Below are 20038 nucleotides of genomic sequence, written 5' to 3'. Positions count from 1 at the left end.
GCTATAACGAAAAAAATACCCTTCGATTTTGGGTTATGCTAGTCAGGGCTTTACAAGGTTTATATATATACTTAGTGCATAGATGCATAATCACTTTCAAACATGACCAAAATGAACTTGCTTTGATGCTCAGCATCATTATTTTTGCATAAACACTTTTAGTGTATGAGACCTTTAATGCTTTTGCCGCCGCTAAAGGTGTTATTTGATGCAAACTTGTGTTGAGCGTCCATCGTCCATCGCGTGCAGCACAAGTTCATTCAAGGTAGGGGTGGCAATCGGGTCAGGTTGGCGTGTCAGCATACCTCAACCCGAACCCGACCCGTTTATTAAACGGGTCGGCTGTGGCAAACACAAACCCGACCCATTTAATAAACGGGTAACCCGACACGACCCGCCAACCCATTTAATAAATGGGTTGGGTCGGGTAAATGGGTTTTCAGGTTCGCGGGTCGGATTGGCGGGTTGACGGGTCGGGCAGATGGGTTGGCGGGTTGACCCACCAGCCTAACCCGTTTATTAAACGGGTCAGCCGGGTTGGCATACCCCCAACCCGAACCCGACCTGTTTAATAAATGGGTTACGCGGGTCGACCCGTTTATTAAACGGGTTGGCTTAAGCCCAACCCGAACCCGCCTAAGAGGCGGGTTGGCGGGTCGTGTCAGAAATTGCCACCCCTAATTCAAGGGTTATTAAGCTCGCAGGATTTGAACACTGTTTTGCTTGTCGCTAGGGCTGTCAATGGGTCAACTTTGTATTCGGTACCCAACCCGACCGAACCCGAATTCTTGGGTATGAGCTTGAGAATGGACAATCTGAATAATATTCGGGCTGACCCGAGCAATATGCGGAGCAGATTTAGGTTATGATTTTTGCCGGGTGTTCGTTCGGTCCGGCTTTTTTGCCAGGTACGTATTTTATATTTATTTTCAATAAAAATAAATTTCTGACATTATGTGGGTTTGAGATTTCATTTTCGTGACCCCTGAGGCTGAACCCGGTCAGTAATCATATGGGCAGGTCCGGGTCGACCCGAACCCGACCCATTGACAGCCCTACTTGCTGCAGTTGAGGTGTTGAACGTGTCATGACGCGTCTTCTGTCTTATATTTGCCGTATCTTAGGACACGTGAAATCGTGTCCCTGTGATTTAGGCCCTTCCGATGGGAGGCGCACCAAATACTTGGCGAGCGGACTTCGGTTTGACGGCGTCCAAGGAGCGACCATGGCGATCGACACCGTCGAAGTTCTCGCCTCCCCCTCTTCTCTCCTCAGGTATCCAATCCAAGCTCTCTCTCTCTCTCTCATAGGGTCTTGGGTCTTGGCTGATGTGTATGCTATCCTCCGCATATACCTCAAAGACCTGCCTCTGCCACCAACCGATCCCCATCTAAATGTTTGTGGTCTTTTGATAAGCTTTCTGTTTGTGTTCGGGTTTTTCTGTTTTTGTGTTAATGGTGTTCTCATGTTGCTGTTGTGGTTGTGCTTGTGAGACTCAACGCTTTGTTGAGTTTCACTTTTAAGTAATGTTAATCGCTCTCTCTCTCTCTCTCTCTCTCTCTCTCTCTCTCTCTGTCTGTCTGTCTGTTGTGTAGGCGTCAAGATGGAGAGGCCATCCGTCAGTATTACGTCGCCGTCGACAGACTCCAATTTAAGATGGTAATCACTCGTCACCATCGTCTCCTCAGACACGAAATCGTCACAATTGATCACATGGGTAGTTCCATAAATTTTGTCAAATTTGGTTGTTTGAATGATGGAGTTGTCTTACGCAGTGATTCCTTTTCGGTAATTGTTGAATTGGATGCTTCCTGAAACCAAAATTGTTTGCTCCCCATTAACTTATAGACATCAAAAGAGGAAAATATGAGGAAAAAACTGCATAGCAGATTCCATATCTATGAAGATGTGACTGTGTTCTCTATGAAATGCTTAATTTGCTAACGGTGATGGTCTGTTAAGTAGAGAGTTGTTTAGTTTTGAGAAGTGGTGTCTCATACCATTGCTCACAAAGATAGCATCTTTTCTGGGACAGTATACCACTGACAAGTTCTATTTGGACATAGAACTTGAAATTTACAGTGGGCAAGTATATCATGTAGATCTTCCATCTTCTCTTCTTCATAATGAGAATACTCTCATGGGTGATAATGTCAAAGATTCTATTTGTCTCACTTATTTGGTAAACGATCTAACCCAAGGTACCTTGGACGCAAATGGGATTGAATTTGGTCTCAAGTGTGGTGCCTTGTGTAATGCCCCTTGTCCATCAGAAGGGAGCGTGAATGGCACTAAGATACTTTGGACGAGATCCATTTGCACAATTGTTCCCTATATCTTCAATAATTGTTCCATTTTGATATGCTCTTCTTATGATAAGATAGATTGAGGTCCTTCTAGTCTAGAAAACACTGAATGCAGGCACTTGTTTCTCAAAACTGAGATGACATATGACTTGAGCTGTTAACTAAAAGATCTTTTTAGTTGTTTAACCATGCATTGATTAACCCTCTGAATAATGGTTTCTTTCTATCTTTTAATTATTAAAGCGATATTAAAGGTTGATATGCCCAGGGTTCATTGACAAGTAATCACAAGGGAAAAGACTAGTTAACCAAAATGTGGGTATCTGAGTCTGAAATTTGTCTGCATTGATTATGTTATCTCTAGATTGGAGCTATATTCAGATGGTCTTTATGGTGACGTGATACTTGAGATATATGTATAAATCTTTGCTTTTGCTTTTGCTTTTGCTTTTGCTTTTGCTTATACAGACACAAATGGCTGCAAAAGCCACTTTGCTTTAGGAGCTTACTGCTTGTAGAGTGTGTCAGTAAATTATCTTTCTTGTATATTGAGGTATGAAGGGTTCAATGAATATGCTACTTTAGCTTATTTTTTTTATACTTGCAGGAAACATTGGTTGATCTGTTGGATGTTATCAGCAGAAGATCTTCTTTGCCTATTGTTTTGTGCTGCAGTTCTCGAGATGAGCTTGATGCAGTGTGTGCCACCATATCCAACTTGGCATACATATCCTTGAGCTCATTGGTATTATATCATTCCATTATGTGCAAGTATTTTTGTTTTCATCTTTTATGTTCACTTATTTGGAGTAAAACTGCTGAGGGTGCTAGTAGACATGCACATCCTGTTATAACTGTTTATTATTTTCATGCATTCTTTTTGGTGTCTACAGTGTCTTGTTATCTAGGACGTATTTTGATTTGAACATTTTTCTTCATTGCTAGGAAGTATTTCTATGATCTGTAAAATTTAAGAAGAATACACTTTTTCATAGAATTTTCTTCAATGAGAAAAATATAATTTTTCCTAGAGTTTCCTTCATGTTAACTAGTTATTCCATGATTAACTGGATATAATGGCAGATAAGGATTACTCTTACTTCATGTTAACTTCTGATGCTCCTTATATTGCAAGCAAATAATTCTTTATAGAACAAACATACATGCCCTGTTCCATCTTCAAGCTATATTAATTCAGTGTGGAAACTGAATTCAAGAAGTACATACTAGAAGAAACTTGTCTTTTCAGCATGTTGTTACTTTTTAGCCTCACAACCTTGGATCTGTGCTGAAATAGGCCATATGTTCATTATTTAGGTTAATAATGATCCTCAGATTGGTGGCCTTTGAAATTTTATATACAGATTCTTACGTGGTATCTGGCTACTCTATGGGCTTAAATATTGTAATTGGGAAATAATTTTAATCAGATTATTTCCTTGCAACAACTATGATAGAAGAAGATGAGTCTGAATAAGTGAAATGAGACGTTGCTGTGAAAGAGCAAATTGATGTATTCGCTGTGCATTGCACCAATACAATATCATAGACACCATTTTCATATGGACCTTATAAACAACTAAAAGCAAAATAAAGAGTATAGAAATGCATATTCTTTGAATTAACTCTAGAAACTTAGGGTGTCAATAAATAGGATTCATCTCAAGTTGGATTGTCCTAATGCAACCAATTGATACACATGCAAAATTGGATTTCAGATTCAGATTGTGATTAGACCATGCACTCTTGAATTAACAGAATTTGATTAAAATTGGTGAAAATTGAACCAATTGTATATAGCATGAAATTAAACCTTTATGGCACAAAAGCTAAAGTAGATGAATTCATGGTGTTTGTTCTTCATGATATAGATTACCCAACTCTTTTACATATAAGAGATCCGTGGTACATATATTCTGCATAATGCAGAAGAATTATGGCAGTCTGGTACTTCTGCTGACACAAAAAATGCTCCTGCAAGTATGTATTCTTTTTAGTGGTTGATATGTTAAATTGAAAATAAACATGCTTCACGTGCTGCCACTGCTGGAGACTGTGTACAGGATTGTAGATAATAATTGCTGATGCACAGGAATTCACTCATAAACGCAAGTGCATTCTTGTACTCTAGTGGTTGTTTCTTACAATTTTTTGTAAGCCCCAGATGATCACTGAAACATGATTGTCCTCTTGTTTTCCATACAGTACAGTGATATGGCAAAATCTGAGCGTGCATTGACAATTGATAAGTTCCGTCAAGCTACTGTTGAATGGAATCGCAAGGTCAATGCTCCAGAAGAGTATCTTGAAGTAAAAACTGAAGGCCAGAAATCATTTGTAATGGTTGTAACAGATGCATGCCTACCTCTGGCTGCTGCTGGAGAGAGCCCACTTTCTGCTCGTGTTTTGATAAACTATGAGCTAGCAACGAAGAAGGTGCACCTAATTTTTTTCTTTAGAGAAGATCAATAAGAATCGTATTATTTCCATTCTTTTGTTTTCTGAAGAAATCAACCTCTGCTCACACACACACATGAACACCAACACACACTATGGTCAACTGCATGTACATTCCACGATAAATTTTTATTTTTATGTATATATTTTAATTTTTTGGTCAATCTAACCCTACAGATGTGATATACATGGTTTTTTTAATAGGAACCAGGTTTTGGACCACGTGTTTGTGACATGTTTGCAAGATTTTCAAGGGCTTACAAAAATCATCGCCCGTGCTGTGTCAAATTTTCATGACAGAAACATTATCCAAAGTGTGATTTCTAACAAACAAACCATGATGAATACATCTATGAGGTCAGACTGAGTTGTTACAACTTGGAGCTATGATTTCCCAACTAGATTGTGCATGCAGTCAACCATTGCAAATGTGTGTATATTACTCTTTGGCACAAACTTACAGGTGTGAGCTTTATGACCCCATTGATGCATTCGGCATAGTTTGTTTATTAGGAATCACACTTTGGTTCCATGGCTTCGATGAAAAGCTGGGATTCTTTCAATCGCCAAATTTTGGCACATTGTGTTTCGTTCATTTTTTGATCTCCTAAAAAAACTGTTTGTGAAAGACAATTGGGTGATCCAAAACGTGCTTTTGACTAAACAAGCCTTGTAGACCATATCCGTAGAGCTTGATCTGGAAAAGAATCTAGAATTTTGAAAAAACAGGGTGGTTTTACTTGACTATGTATGTATATACATAGACGTGCATGCTTATGTATAAGATTCTTTTTTTTTTCTTTTTTGGACACTTTAGAGTTTTGATTGAAATGGCATCGACAATATATTGATTTACAACATAACATAGGAACCACAATTGATAACAATAAGGGCATGTTTGTTTCATAGAAAAAATGACCCTTTTTCATGTGAAAATGGGTTTTTTCCCACCATGAATGAAACAGACACCCATACATGGGCCCTGCCATTTTCGTAGGAAAGGCAACATTTCCTATGAAAATCCTTTGCACCTCCCCTTGGGGAATTGATTTCCCATGGTAATCCCACTGATAGTGGAGGCTTTCCGAGGAGTGTTTCTTTCATACAAAAGGCACATCTCTTGAAATAAACGGGCTCTAAATGTAATGCTAAAAGCAGAATTTGCTTCTTATGATTATAGTTTGTACCTTGTGGCAAATGACTTGTAGGCTAAGTCACACGGACTCGGCTAAAAGGTCGACGCACCCGCATCGACACGCCCCGACACGGGTGCGGCTTCGAACACGGGGCGGACATAGTCAACTAAGTGTCAAACTCGGTCAATGCATCGGGTCCGAGTCCGTCCACATTTTGGACTCAGTCAACTTTGATCGAGTGTATTTTTTTCCATTTATGAAAATTAATTTGGACTCCGGACCCGACCCAGATTTTGACTTGGAGGGAAAACATGATTTGCATACTCTCAACATGGACTACCTCGATCATGTTCTTCCCTCTAATTCAGACGATGAGGCAGATTTATAATAAGTTTTGTTGTTATCACACTCACAAGCTTCTTTTGGTAAGTTTGTGTTGTTAATTCAATAGAATTATTTTTTTTTTGTTTTAAAATTTATAATCTTATATATATATATAGGCGTGTCTCCGTGTCCAAAAAATTTGAAATTGCTCCGCACCCGTACCTGTACCCATACCCATACCTGCACCGGTACCCGCACCCGCACCCGCACCCATGTGACATAGCTTGTAGGCAGTTTTTTAACTGTTAATAATTCAGCTTCAAACATATGTGACAGATAAGTTGGTTGTTGTGTATGGCTGGATGCACCTTTTGCATAGTTAAACACTTGTTCATAGTGTGCTGATTTAGGTGTAGAGCTTTCATGGTGGCACTGGAATGTATCTTCTCAATGGTGCTAAAATTTTGCAGGAGACATATTTGAGGCGCTTGTCTACTTGCTTGACTTCAGGTGTTGGTCTTCACTTTTCTTATTCACTGTAGTGATCTGGGTGAATAGTTGATGAGAGGATGTGGACTTGCAGATGGTATTGCCATTAACATGGTTGTTGGAGGTGAGGTGGTGATCCTTAAAGGCATTGAGGAAGGCTGTGGCATTATCATTGAAGAGATGCCTATACATGTGAGTCCTTTGCTAGCCATGATCTTTGCAATATTTCTTTGCTTATGTTGAATTAGAGATCTTGTTTGTTGTGTTTCCGCAGATATCAGAAGTTTTGTAGGCAACAAAACAACTTGAATTATGGGGAACACCCACAGGAGACACAGGTGCATTACTTGGTCATGATAGCCTGAGAACCCTCAACTCTACTTCTATTATATGTTACCGCATGGCACACAAGTCCTAGTGGAAAAAATCCGCTGCATATACTGGGAGTTGTCACCTTCTGAGGGTCAGTCAGAAACTTTTAACCAGTACTTGTGTGCCAAAATGCCTTGTCAGGATAATGTCAAAAAGGAAGACTGCTTGTTTTTTCAGTTTTAAGTTATGCACATGTACTTCACAAATTTTTCTATGGTCCTTTTTCTTTACTTTTTTCCTTATTTAGTTGGCCCCTCATAAATTCTAAGGAATTTAAAATATTAGAGAAAATGCAGGAGTCTCTTTACCTGCAGCTAATAAATGAAAACTTGTGCAAGTATGGCACATGGCATGGGTTTGAACTTTGAACTTCAGTTCTCGTGAGTTCCGCTGTTGCTGATTAATTCTCAGGACATGGTGTTTGCAATTCTTAAAAAGTGGAAGGAAAACGGACATTGGCAATGCACTTGAAATCCAAACATGGGATGGTATTGGGTGTTCACAAGTGGACAAAAAACAGGTATTTCCGGGCATGCACCACAAGTGGAAAGCATATGCACAAAAATCTCGTTCTCAGAAAAATGTCGGGGAAATTCTCACGATATTTTGAAAAAAAAAAGAGATTTTTCTCAGGAAAATCTTGGGAAAATATCTGTGCACATAAATATATAAAATATATAAAATAAAATTGAAAATAAATATAAATGATATAAAATGGGCCAAAACATGTTTTTATCCCATTAAAATTGGTTACAAACATGATCTTTTCAAAAAATGAAATATTTTAGAAATGTCACGTTTTTCTGGTATAATACCGTCCCCTAAAAATATCATGATATCATGATAAAATCACGATATTTGCAAAACATCAGCGACGACTGCTGAAACGGTTGTATATTTTCATTTATAGGGCCTGCAAACAAGCTGAGTCAGTGCCTATCCAAAAAAAAAAGAAAAAAAAAGCTGAACTTGGTTCATTTGGGTGGTATCCCATGTGGTAAGCGGGGTCATGTGCCGAGCTGAAGGCCCAGGTTCGAATCCCTCTGCCACATGGGGCTTAAGTGATATCTGGTAGGGGTCTGCCTAACCCTAGCTTGCCTTTCAAACAAAAAAAGAAAGAATGTTGAGTTCTGGCTTGTCACAAGCGCGGATCGAGCTTCAACTAGCTCGTCAATTCAGTCAAATTCAAGCTGGTTATTTGGGTGAAAAAATCTCGTTTCCTTGCGTTTGAGAAAGCCAGCCCTAGCAGAAGTTAGTTGCTGCCAAAGCTGTACGTGTTTCACCCAAGATCTCCTTCCCTTATTTTATTCGGTTTCATGCATTTTGACTCCCAATCTTCCAAATGTAGTAGGCTCAAGGGCCTTTCAAAAAACAATATGTAGGCTCAAGGCAGCACCAGCTAGGCTCAGGCTTCTACCATCATAATCCTCAACCGCACATGCACACAAACACAAACCTATGTCACAGGGACACTTCAATTTATGTCCATGTCGTATCCCCTTCTATACTACTGCAAAATATTGACAGTGTCTCGTGTCCTCTTGCCATGCCATTTCCCTTTTATAACGTCTCTCTCTCTTCTCTATAATGTCTCCCGCTTGAAACATTGAAAAAGCCTTTAACTGCTGAAATTACTTAGACGCAGGTGCTCGTTTACAAATATGTACCAACGAGTACTGTTGTCAGCAATACGATCAACCATATATTTCATATAATAAAGTACATCAAACAGGCAAAAAAATTACTAAAGGAAAAAACTGGCAGTTTTTGAAATTCACCAAGAACATAAGACTTATTAAAGGATCAGTAAGCAGCACACACTAGTAATATTATATCATTCCTCAACATGGAGCACGCAAGGAGAAACATTACATCTTCGCTGATTGATGTATTCAAATGTATCAGCTGATTATACACATTAGGCGCTGTCATATATCAGGTTCTTACAAGTTCCGCATGGCAGTTGATGGTTCTAGAATGGTGATGAATAGCAGCAACAAGATACAATATCCCCACAGGGCTTCTTAATGAAGTGGTGGGAGAACGCCCCACTGATGCAAGAAGCCTTCACCAGTAATTACTTCCAAAAGCAACAAAACAAGCACTGCAAGCATGGCTGCTCTACCATTCCAGGTCTCGGCGTTCTTGGTCCAACCCCATTCCCACACTGTAACTGGTGGTGGTAGCTCTCTGCGTTGAGAATCATAGGTTGCCAAGAGCTCTTCCACGCTACCAAGAGGCACGAGACTCTGCAACAAGACGATATCAATTCATAGTGAAGTAAGAAGGAAACTTTCCAACAAAAAATAACGATAATACCTAACAATAATCGCTAGAAAATTATATATAGGAACAAATGTGAGAAGTGCAGTGACCACATTGTTCATTTCTGTCCTTGAATAATTTAAACACGTTTAAGCAGATGCCCAAGATACTAATACAAAATATTCAGTTTGTGCATGTTATTTTGATACAATCATGCAAGTGACCCACCACTAATCATGTCATGGAGCAATGCAAATTTAACAGTGCTCTATCAGGTAGGATAAGGGCAAAATAAATGTCTCAGAGGCTTACTTGGCAAGCTTCAAGGTTAGAGACAGCCATCGCACCAACATACGGCAGAGATTCTATTACAGCATCAGCCAAATCTGAAATGAAAGTGGGCTCACACCCTAAGGCAGGAACACGGCCCCATTTCTTTATACCAGATTTTAATGCCAACTCCTTGTACTCCACATCGATTTCTTCGAGTGTTTCAATGTGTTCACTGACAAAGCTATGAAAACATGCACAATAATTAGGTGATGCTTTCCTCGAAGAAGCCAACTTAAAAATTAAAATATAGCTGTGCATATAAAATAAAACAGCAAAATAATGAGCTGTTAAGCTGAGATTTCAAAGGAAAGTAGTTTTCCAAGGCAAATTTAGTGATGGAATAATCACCTGATAGGAACAGCAAGAAGGCTCTTTATTCCTTTTTGGCCCAGATCTACTATTGTTTCATCAGTATAAGGCTTTAACCATTCAACTGGCCCAACGCGACTCTGTCAATACATTCACATATTGGAAACATTGCGAGCAAGCAACACTAAAATCTAATCTAGCCAAGAAGAAAGAAAAAAATAATAATAAAAAATAGAAATCTGGAACATGCAAGGTATATTAAAGATGAGGGGTGAAAAGATCATGATCAAATATATTAATAGTACAGAGGTGGGACACGTAAGGCAGGGTGGTCGTGGGGCCCCACCCGGGGTTTCCCTCACTCTAGTGAGGGTTCCTCGGCATAAAAAATAATAATAATAAATATATTAATACATACCCATTGCTAGTAAAAAAAGATTACCTGATAAGCAAGAGTATAGGCATTCCTAATTCTTCGTTTCTCTAACTCTTCCATGATCAAGTCCACACACTCCTCCATCTCTGCTTTATATGGATCACCAGCTTCTTCAACATATGCAAGTGGTACTCCATGAGCACTAAAAAATATCATCACCTATGGCATGGTTCTTGTGAGCTTTTAACATATCACTTTTGAACTGAGTAGGGCAAAGCTATTTACTACAATTAAAGGCTTAAAGCCTAGTAAATCATAACTGGACCAAGTAAACACAAACTGTTAATCAAAAGACAAGAAATCTCACCACAATAAAAAACCAAACTAGCCCAAAAAAGGGAAGGGGGGGCGGGCTGCAGCTCCACATAGTGTAATCAGTAACTCATTGTTTAAATGATATATGCAAGAGGTCACATACAATAATCATGCACGAATAGTTTGTTGAAAAGCTTCTGCTAAAAGAACAATTCTTATTAGTTGAAATTGGAATAAAGAGGATACCACGTAGTCTAGTGCAACACCAAGAATTATGCCCAGTGACTTGAGAACCCTCCTCAGGAAAGGACTTTAAAGCTTTCATGATGGACTCAAATGACTGGCAGACCTAGTTTGTTCATTGACATGAAAAACATAGTCCAAAGGAAACAACTAGCTAACTTGATTGTACTTTTTATCTAATCCAACTTGGGAATTTTAGGTCTAGGCTATTGAATGATTAAGCACTAAACAACAGATATGCAACAGAAAGGTGGCATGGATGCAGCTAGGGGTGGGGCATCGGGCTGGCCCAGGCCCGTTTAGAGCTCAGCCCGCTGAGCTTTAAGTGTGGCCCGGCACGTTTACTAACGGGCCGTGTTTTGGCCCGGTTCTTAACGGGCTCGGGTTTGAAGAGCAGCCCAAGGCACGGCCCATTGGCCCAACGGGCCAATGTGAATCGGCTTGGGTCCAGCCTGGTCTAACGCAAATCCATTTGTAAATAGTAATAATTAATAAGTTCTCAACTTTTCATGCACCCAATTAATTATCTTTCTAGTTTTCATAAAATTAATGTAACTAATTAGGTAAATAGTAATAGTAATCAAGTTACTATGCAATAGTTAATTTTTTTAATTTTATATTATTAAAAAATTAATAAATAACTCATGCCCATCGGGCTGGCCCTGGCCCAGGCCCAGGCCACGTATATAACAGGCCGGGTTTGGGCCCAGTACCTAATGGGCTCAGGTCTAAAACCTTGGCCCAAACCCGGTCCATGGCAGGCCGGGTCGGCTTGGCCCATCAGGCTGCCCAGCCCGTTGCCCACCCCTAGATGCAGCTTAGGTGTTTCCTAAGAAGAATATTGGATCAAAAGAGACCTTTTTTGTGGATCTGAAAGATCCAACACAAACTTAAGATCACATATCTAACACACTCAGGGTCAACACCTGTTGAATCCACCTAGGCACAACCATGACACAAACAAATACATTTGGAAAATATGGATGAACCCAAGTGAGGCACCTCTCTCTCTCTCTCTCTCTCTCTCTCTCTCTCTCTCTCTCTCTCTCTCTCTCTCTCTCTCTCTCTCAGAGGCACCTTGGGAGAGCATGTCCTAAAGGATGGGCAGCCCATCTAGTACAGAGAGAGAGAGAATCCAATAGAAAAGAGGGAATGATGGAATTATGTCATAGACAAACATCGGTATGGGACATGACATGGACATGCTTGATACAATGTGAGAGTTTTGCCATACATTATATATATATATATATATATATATATATATATATATATATATATATATATATATATAATCATTATTTTGTTGATCAGGCTCTACAGATATGATCTACAATCATTATTTAGTGGGAAACAAGTTTTGGATCATGTGATTATGACAAACATGCAGGTTTTATATGATCTTAAAAATCAATGGCTCACAATGTACGAAAAATTTCATGACTTAAAAAATCTTATTTTTATGTCCAAAAAACATGATTCCTATCAAATAAACTATGTTAATGTACATCTATAAGGTCTGATTGAGAAGATGCAACCTACAACTATGATTTCTAGTAGGTGCACCGGAGCACCATAGCATTACTCTCTCTCTCTCTCTCTCTCTCTCTCTCTATATATATATATATATATATATATATATATATATATATATATATAAAATCTAAAGAAATAAAGCATGAATATCATCTTAAGTACAAATTCTTGAACAACAATTCTAAAACATTAAACAATTAATATAAGAGGAGAATTGTAATGTAATATTCTCTCCAAAAAACTGAAACCTAATGTAATCAATGACAAATTTTAAAAAGAAAATACAACACGAGTATATAGAAAATAATCAATCAATATCATAGGAAGAAATAGATAAAGTCCAGTGTTGACCATGACAATGAAGTGTCATTTTGTGTCCTATGTCTTGTCCAGTTTCGTGTCAACACAATAGACAGAACAAACACATGTTAATTGCTAAGTGTCCGTGTGAGATAGGAGGGAATATCCATTTTTCTTTTCCCAACTGATGAGGAGAAGTTGGAGTTGATAGGAATTATAAGCTTCATAATACCAAATTCAACATCCAAATAAGTAAATTTTCAGAAAAGAAGTACCTCTCCAGGGAATTCAAAAGTTTGCAGTTCCTTCTCGATTAGATTGGCCATGGCCTTGATATATCCTTCACGTTGGTACCATGAAGGTATAATCGTGTGCTGCATGTTAACCAGATACTCATCCTCCCTAAGCACAAGACAGTCACCACATATAAAAACAAGTATGTATAAGACATGTATATATGCTGAACATTTAACATTTTATAGTAAAATCATGTTCACCTGAATATGCTTTCTAGTAATCGAAGACTGGAACCACTTGTTGAGATCGAAAATTGAGGATATAATGGAAGCACAACAAGTTTGGTAATGTCATCCCTTTTAATCTGTAAAATATGAAATCATAAGACAATTATTACCAGTTGAACTAAATAGCTAAACATTTAAGTTGGAAACTTTTCTATTAGATACATATACACCAAAGCCTGTGCTTGTGTAGCATAAAATAAGCTTTGGGCTAAACAAGCAGATGAAAGAGCTATGCTCAACCACATAACAACTTAAAACAGTCACGCAACCTAAAGCAGATCTTCAAGAAGCCAGAAAACAGCGTTGACAGTCAGCCACACAAGCAGCACTCAAAAGAATGGAATTTCAGAAAGAGCATTCCAACAAATTAACAAAAAGCAAAACAGCTACAAACCCAAAACTAATGGTGCTTGTCTTTTGACAATACAACTAGACAAGATTCACCTGTTGAATTGCCTCTTCAGTAAATGGGTGCCAATAACGCATTCCCACATACACCCTTGCAGGGACGTTCTTTGCTTCGAGAGCTTTTCTTAGCTCTTCAGCCTGTTAACAAGATGCAACAACCAACTTTTAGACTGTAAAGTAGAGTGAGAGCAAAACACTATAAAAACAGATGCCAGTAGGCAAGCATATCATCCATAGGAGTATAACAGGATATAGATCATCCATAGGAGTATAACTGGATGCATATGGGTTAGGCAACTATGAATTCACAGAACAAACTATACAAGACCCATACAAGGAAACTACACAAGGTTTTAAGAAGCCCAATCTAAGATATTTGAGTAGGACACCATCAAACTAGCATCTGCAAGAATATAAACCTGTTAAGGAAGAAATGCAAGACATTATTGTACCACTAAAAGGAATTTCAAAGTTATGTATAGAGTGCAATGAAAATGCATAAGACAATAAATAATCAATCTAAAATTCTAAATGCATGAATGTAGGTTATAATCAATACATAATTATGATATTGACAAAATAAGTGAAGCATTCCTAACAACAGTTCAGGTCAGGTGTATATGTGTCTAAAGACTCAAAAGCAGAAAAACTACAATTTCCTATAAAGCTGAGATAACAAGGTCATTTGTCTAAAGGGGCATCACTTGTACATAGTAAGAAATAATTGGCTGTATTGTTGAATTTCTAGAATCCACTTTTCTCATGATAAATACAAGAAAAAGAAATTCCACTGCAGTTCTCAACAGAATTATAATATCACAATCATTATATTTAAGTCAAACAGGCTCCACAATAATTTACAAGTATTATGAAAAATATTATCCAAAAAAAGTATTGAAGATTTTGAAAAAAATGCATCAGATCGTACTTGTGCATCTGTAATCCTCCGTAAAGGAGAACCACCTCCAATGGAAGTATAACCTTCCTTGCTCTTTGGAGCTCTGACAATAGATATAAATTGTGCTAATGGTTTCTGGAGAAATCGGAATAACCTTGGAAGCCGAATAATATCCTGTCATACATTGAAATTTTGGCATCAAACACAAATATAGAGTCATGAGGTATGAAAATAGACATTTTACCTTTACTTAACAGGCTTTTCTGTTCACTAAGACACACAATAATGAAAATATTGTACTATTGAACAAGAGGATGTTAATTTTTCAGAAGTGACCCACTCCATCTTCATCCAGAAAGATTTACTATCACGAACACTAATTACTTGGGAGCAGAATTAACCAAAACACCGTGATTTATATACAAGTTCAAATGAATCTTGGCTTTCAATCACATGCTTGCCGATAAAAAAATGAAATGGAAATAAAAAAAAACTTTACTGATTCATAACAGAAGAAAAAACAAATCTTGTTTGTTTGACCGTTATCTTCACTCGAATTTAAGTGTTATGTTGGGAACACCTAAAAAGAGGATCTAAAACTAGGGATGCAAATGGTTCGGCTTTCATATCCGGGACAGCCAAATTTTGCAAATTCCTCTTCCTGAATCCGACCTGTTTGCAACCTATGTCACCTGAGTACGGGTGTGGGTGTAGGTACAGAGGGTATGAAACTGCAATTTCAGAAAAAGAGGGTACGTGTATCGGGCTGTGTCGACATGGGTACGTGGCCTGTTTTGCCGTGTCCCGGTGACATAGCTTGCAACCCTATCTATAACTCCACTTTAGTTGTTTCTTTTATAAGCATCCACCCTTTGTTCTAGCTTTTGTTTTATATCTAGGCAATCTTAGCAGTAAAGCAGCAAGATATGTAAGAAAGCTCAGAATGCCAAAAAAAAAAAAGATTCTCCTCTAATGTAACAAACTAACAACATTTTTTTTAAGAAAATTATTTTTTCACAATCAAACTGATAAAAATTTAAATAAATTCAGAACTTCTATAGTTGATACTGCATCTAAAACTTCAAATTAAACAAAAAATATGAAGCTAAAACATTTTCCAGAATAAGGCCATCAATACAAGAAAGTACATTTTGAGGTCATTATAGAGAGCAATCACATCATATTGTATATAACCGATCCATGGTTATATTCAATCCCACCGCACATCTCACTTGGAAATGTAGGAGTGGAGCCCACACCTCAATCAAGTGAGATGTGTGGAGGTGATGGAATATAACATCATACACAATATGAGAGCCACTGTTCTTGGTTGTTACAAACATCCAACAAGATACCATTATATTTTGGTTAGGACAAAGTGGGTGCAAGGCTGGCTTAGGCCGATCAAACAACTTCAGACAATCAGTTAATATCCTGATGTTATGGGCATCACAACCATATCAGGAAGGGGCATAATATGTCATACAGGCTGCAATAACAGTAAGAGTTGGAAATGCATATGCACACAAGCACTTGTGAAACACTTCAATTAACAACATGCCATGATTGTGTTTGTGATTTATTAGAAGTAAACAATAACCAGATTAAGAAAAAGAAACAAAAAAAAGGTGAGGCAAGAGAAACACACCCAGTCTAAACCTATCCACAATCTGAAATATGACATTATTCCAGTGTGTTACCAAAGATAATAAGAAGTAAAGTTTATCAATTACCAGTCCAAGCCTGAAACTCACGAACATGACTCGCAAAATTGGTGAGTTCTTGTAGTCTCAAAAGACTAGCACTTTTAACTCTGGGTATTGCTAATGCATGCAAAGAAGTAAAAGCCACAAAAACTACACACACAACTCACAATTTCAATTAGAAATCATATGTGCTGGAGTTCTCATGAGATCATCAAAACTTTAAAATAAAATGGGGCCAGATAGATAAAACAAGAAAAGAAGATCTCTTACTGGGTCAGCAAAAAGATTAAACAAGAAAGGTTGCACGTCATCAAGAGTCTCAGGGCCTCCAAGATTAAGTAACAAAACTCCAACTCTTTCATTGCCAACAAAAAGCTTCCTGTCTGGATCCTGAGCTCCAGTAGTTACAAATGCCTTCACAGATGAAGAATACCTTATTGGTGGCCCATTTCCTTCTAACAAAGAATATGGCTCAAGCCAACTTGAGTAATGTCTATAATTGGTGCGACTCTTGGATCCCTTGCAAGCCTCCTTTGGAAAACCAGGACAATGTAGTAGCCTATCTCTGGTGTATAATAGTCGAGGGAACAGCCTGTAACAGAGAACATTGTTCCTCAGGTGAAGAACCAATACACACTATTCCATAACATATATTTCATGAGAGAAAAAAGAAGGAAAAATAAAATCTCTATCAAATCCACTATGGAGGTTGATAACGTTATAAATTTCCATGAGATTTACACTCATGTTTCATAGCTGCACATTTAAGTATCATAAAGAGAAGATTTAGGAATACCAAAATCCGGAATGGGGAGATTTGACAAACATTCATACACTAAGTAGATGTGAGAAGAAACGCTAGAAAGGTAGGAATATTCTCAGAAATGTTGTAACAAATTCAACAGAAAGCACAAATATTGCTAGTGGATCAAAAGGCATAAGGATGAACCTCTGCCACAAAGTGTGTAGAACAGTTTTCTTCAGCTTTTCTGTCGTACAAGGTATTGACATTGTTTCCATATCTCAAGCTTTTGTATTGTACAATGTATCAATCAGCATAAGCGCACGTAGTTAAACAAAAGAATGCAACCAAGCAGTTTTCTCCAGCTCGATATACTGATAACAAGCCTGACATATATCAGATACAAATGCTTTTCCATCATATCCACCACAAGGGCATAATCCAAACCAACTTTTAGTAAATAAATTCAAACCCGATCATTCCATAATAAGTAACATCTATGCTCGTTAAAGCATCCATAAGCTCACGCTCTGTTCCACAACATCACACAGTAGAAAACAAAAAACACAAGAAACCACATAATTTTCTCCTTTTTCTAGCAAAAGGAAGTTTCACTAGCACGAAGTAGCGCAGAAAATATCATCAGTCGCAGATAAATCAGCCAGTGCATCGAAAAACATGAAGTTTCCTCCCAAAACCTTATAATCTGGCTAGCACGATCCTCTACTTTTAAGGACAAAAAGGAAAAAAAAAACATCAAGAAAACTAGGAACTAAAAGCAACTTACCTGTTGGCGGAAGAACCCACGCACGTAACACTCCCAAATTTGACCGCCGTGGTCGCCATCTCCATCACTCCTCGAGTGCTCGCCTGAAGCGACGATGACACCCTCTCCCCTGCAATTCATCCGAATAACAAGTAACTCTCGTCAGGGGCGGCTCAAGAGAAGTTGAGGCCCTAAGCATATTCCATTGGAGGCCCATATTTCTCCATATTTTTTTTTTCATTGGAAGCCCCTCAGCATATGCCATGTTTCATTGGAGGCCCTCAGCATGTGAAATGTAAGCATTATATATATTCTTTCATTTGAGTCATCAAATCTCAAAGAGGTCAGCCGGCCCTGACTCTCGTAAAACTAGGGTTAGATCAAGAAAACCCAATCAACAATCAAGCCGACACCAGGAAGAAAAAGAAAAACAAGGTAAAACACACAGAAACCAGAAATCAACACGTAAACTAGGGTTAGATCACGAAGAAACGTTAATAATCAAACAGAAACCAAGAGGAAGGAGAAGAAGAACAAGAAGGAAGATGATCTCACATTGAGAGGCCGGAGCGGAGAGGGAAATCGCGAGCACCTCCACCACCATGATCCCGCCCTAATTCCTCTCCAACGATTGCGATTCTAAACCAAAATTTTGTTGGAGGGGGGAGAGGAGGAGACAGGAAAGCGCAGCTCCGAGCACACACACACACACTGGTAGTTGCCCAGCAACAGCACTCCCGAGAGGAAAGAGCACCCACCCGCTGAGAGCGGCCTTAAATAGGCACAGCGGAAGTAATCCTTAAATTATCTCCGCGCGCTGACCTTGCCTTACCATCTCATCTCATCACTCAAAAACTTTTTGTTTATTTTTTTTTTTTTCTGTTGAGATGGGATCTGTCAGTGTGGTCTGATGCAGAGCACCTCTGGATGCCGTTGATCTCAAGATGAACGGCAATCAAAACATGTACGAATATGATGCCGCGCCACTTTTTTTTTATGTCGTTCGTACTTCGGATGAACGGCATCGGAATGGTTTTCACAGTTTTGATGGGGGTGCCGTTCATTTTAAAGATGAATGGCATCCAAGGTGCCTCGTCAGAGGGTGATCCTCTCTATCTTTTTTTTTTCTGACATCGGGCCTTGAGAATGTCTTGATCCGAATTGGATTGGGATTATTTTGTTTTTCTTTGAAGGCTTATTTTATGAGAGGCTCTGCATATAATGGTGAACGTTTTTTTAGCTGGGGAAAAACTGTTTCACTCACCGAGTTCATCAGTGTAAAACCCTATTTTCCTTTTTTTTTTTCTTTTTTTTGAGAGAGAAAGCTGGGGTTAGGCAAACCCCTAACAGTTATACAACCATACCATTTGGGATTCTAACTTGAAACGTCCCAACACAAGGTAACTTGCACTAACTGCTCTTGCTCTGTTGGTCTTATTTTCCTTTTACCCACGAGGGACTGCACCCAGTTTTGGTCTTGTGGCGAAGGTCGCACACTTGTGAGTTTTGAATTCCAGACATCCTATATACTTAGGATGTCTCTACTAGATGAGTGGTTTTGGTTGCTTGCGGGGTGCTGTAAAAATCAGTGTTGTGAGAGGCGTACGCCTCAGTACCTGAGGCGTACGCCTCAGAGGCGAGGTGCATGCTCAAGGTACTGAGGCGTTGCTGTGATGCGCTTAAAGTAAATATAAAAAGTTTCTAACCCAATTCTGGGATTTCTGGGTTAGAAGCAGCCATGTTCACCATAATAATGATGAAATGTTTCACTACCACATATTTTTACGATATTTTAGATAATACCACAGATACTTGAGAGTCTCATGTTGTGAGAAGCGTAGGCGAAGCGCAGGCAGGCTCAACGCCTTGCTTCGCCTCATCACATTTAACAACCTTGGTAAAAATGAGATTCACTTTCTAAATCTCATCAAACGAGGTCTCATTTGCAAAGGCTTGCTTTTGGGGAACTGTGCACAAACTCACTTTTTTTAGGTTATGTTGATTTTGGGGGTGCTACGCAAATGAGATTCACTTTCTAAATTTAGTAACGCTTACGAGGCCATACTTGGTTTAGGGTTTGGATATGGATCTTGCACCAATAATCGATCCATAAAGATTTATGAGGGTGGTTGTCACTTTTTTTTTTCTATTTACTGCACGTGATATTTGAAAGGTTCATGTGAGACATTGTAAATGTGGGGTCCTTCATTTATCTTCTATTTTTTTTTTTTAT

At 38.6% G+C, this 20038-nt stretch overlaps 2 protein-coding genes across 2 annotated transcripts; one reads left to right on the top strand and one right to left on the bottom strand.

Annotated features, from left to right (window-relative positions):
• Window positions 1-1205: 1205 nt before the first annotated feature.
• On the top strand, window positions 1206-7346 carry LOC149812233 (uncharacterized). The gene is made up of 7 exons (XM_089993164.1): window positions 1206-1275; window positions 1596-1659; window positions 2914-3051; window positions 4512-4742; window positions 6694-6733; window positions 6807-6904; window positions 6987-7346. The coding sequence occupies exons 1-7, from the start codon at window positions 1226-1228 to the stop codon at window positions 7002-7004; spliced, it is 639 nt and encodes a 212-aa protein (XP_089849290.1). The 5' UTR covers window positions 1206-1225; the 3' UTR covers window positions 7005-7346.
• A 1481-nt stretch (window positions 7347-8827) lies between these two features.
• Window positions 8828-18624, bottom strand: LOC149812232 (ferrochelatase-2, chloroplastic-like). The gene is made up of 11 exons (XM_089993163.1): window positions 18361-18624; window positions 17827-17935; window positions 16568-16889; window positions 14622-14765; window positions 13730-13831; window positions 13259-13362; window positions 13037-13163; window positions 10434-10586; window positions 10031-10131; window positions 9662-9863; window positions 8828-9333 (listed from the first exon to the last, which is right to left on the bottom strand). Exons 1-11 carry the CDS (start codon window positions 18407-18409, stop codon window positions 9109-9111), a joined length of 1638 nt encoding a protein of 545 aa, XP_089849289.1. The 5' UTR covers window positions 18410-18624; the 3' UTR covers window positions 8828-9108.
• Between the last annotated feature and the right edge of the window lie 1414 nt (window positions 18625-20038).

This window comes from Nuphar pumila, chromosome 17, assembly GCF_984573655.1.
Source record: "Nuphar pumila chromosome 17, dmNupPumi1.hap1.1, whole genome shotgun sequence".
Classification (NCBI taxonomy): Eukaryota; Viridiplantae; Streptophyta; class Magnoliopsida; order Nymphaeales; family Nymphaeaceae; genus Nuphar; species Nuphar pumila.
This window is presented reverse-complemented; position numbering and strand designations above follow the sequence as displayed.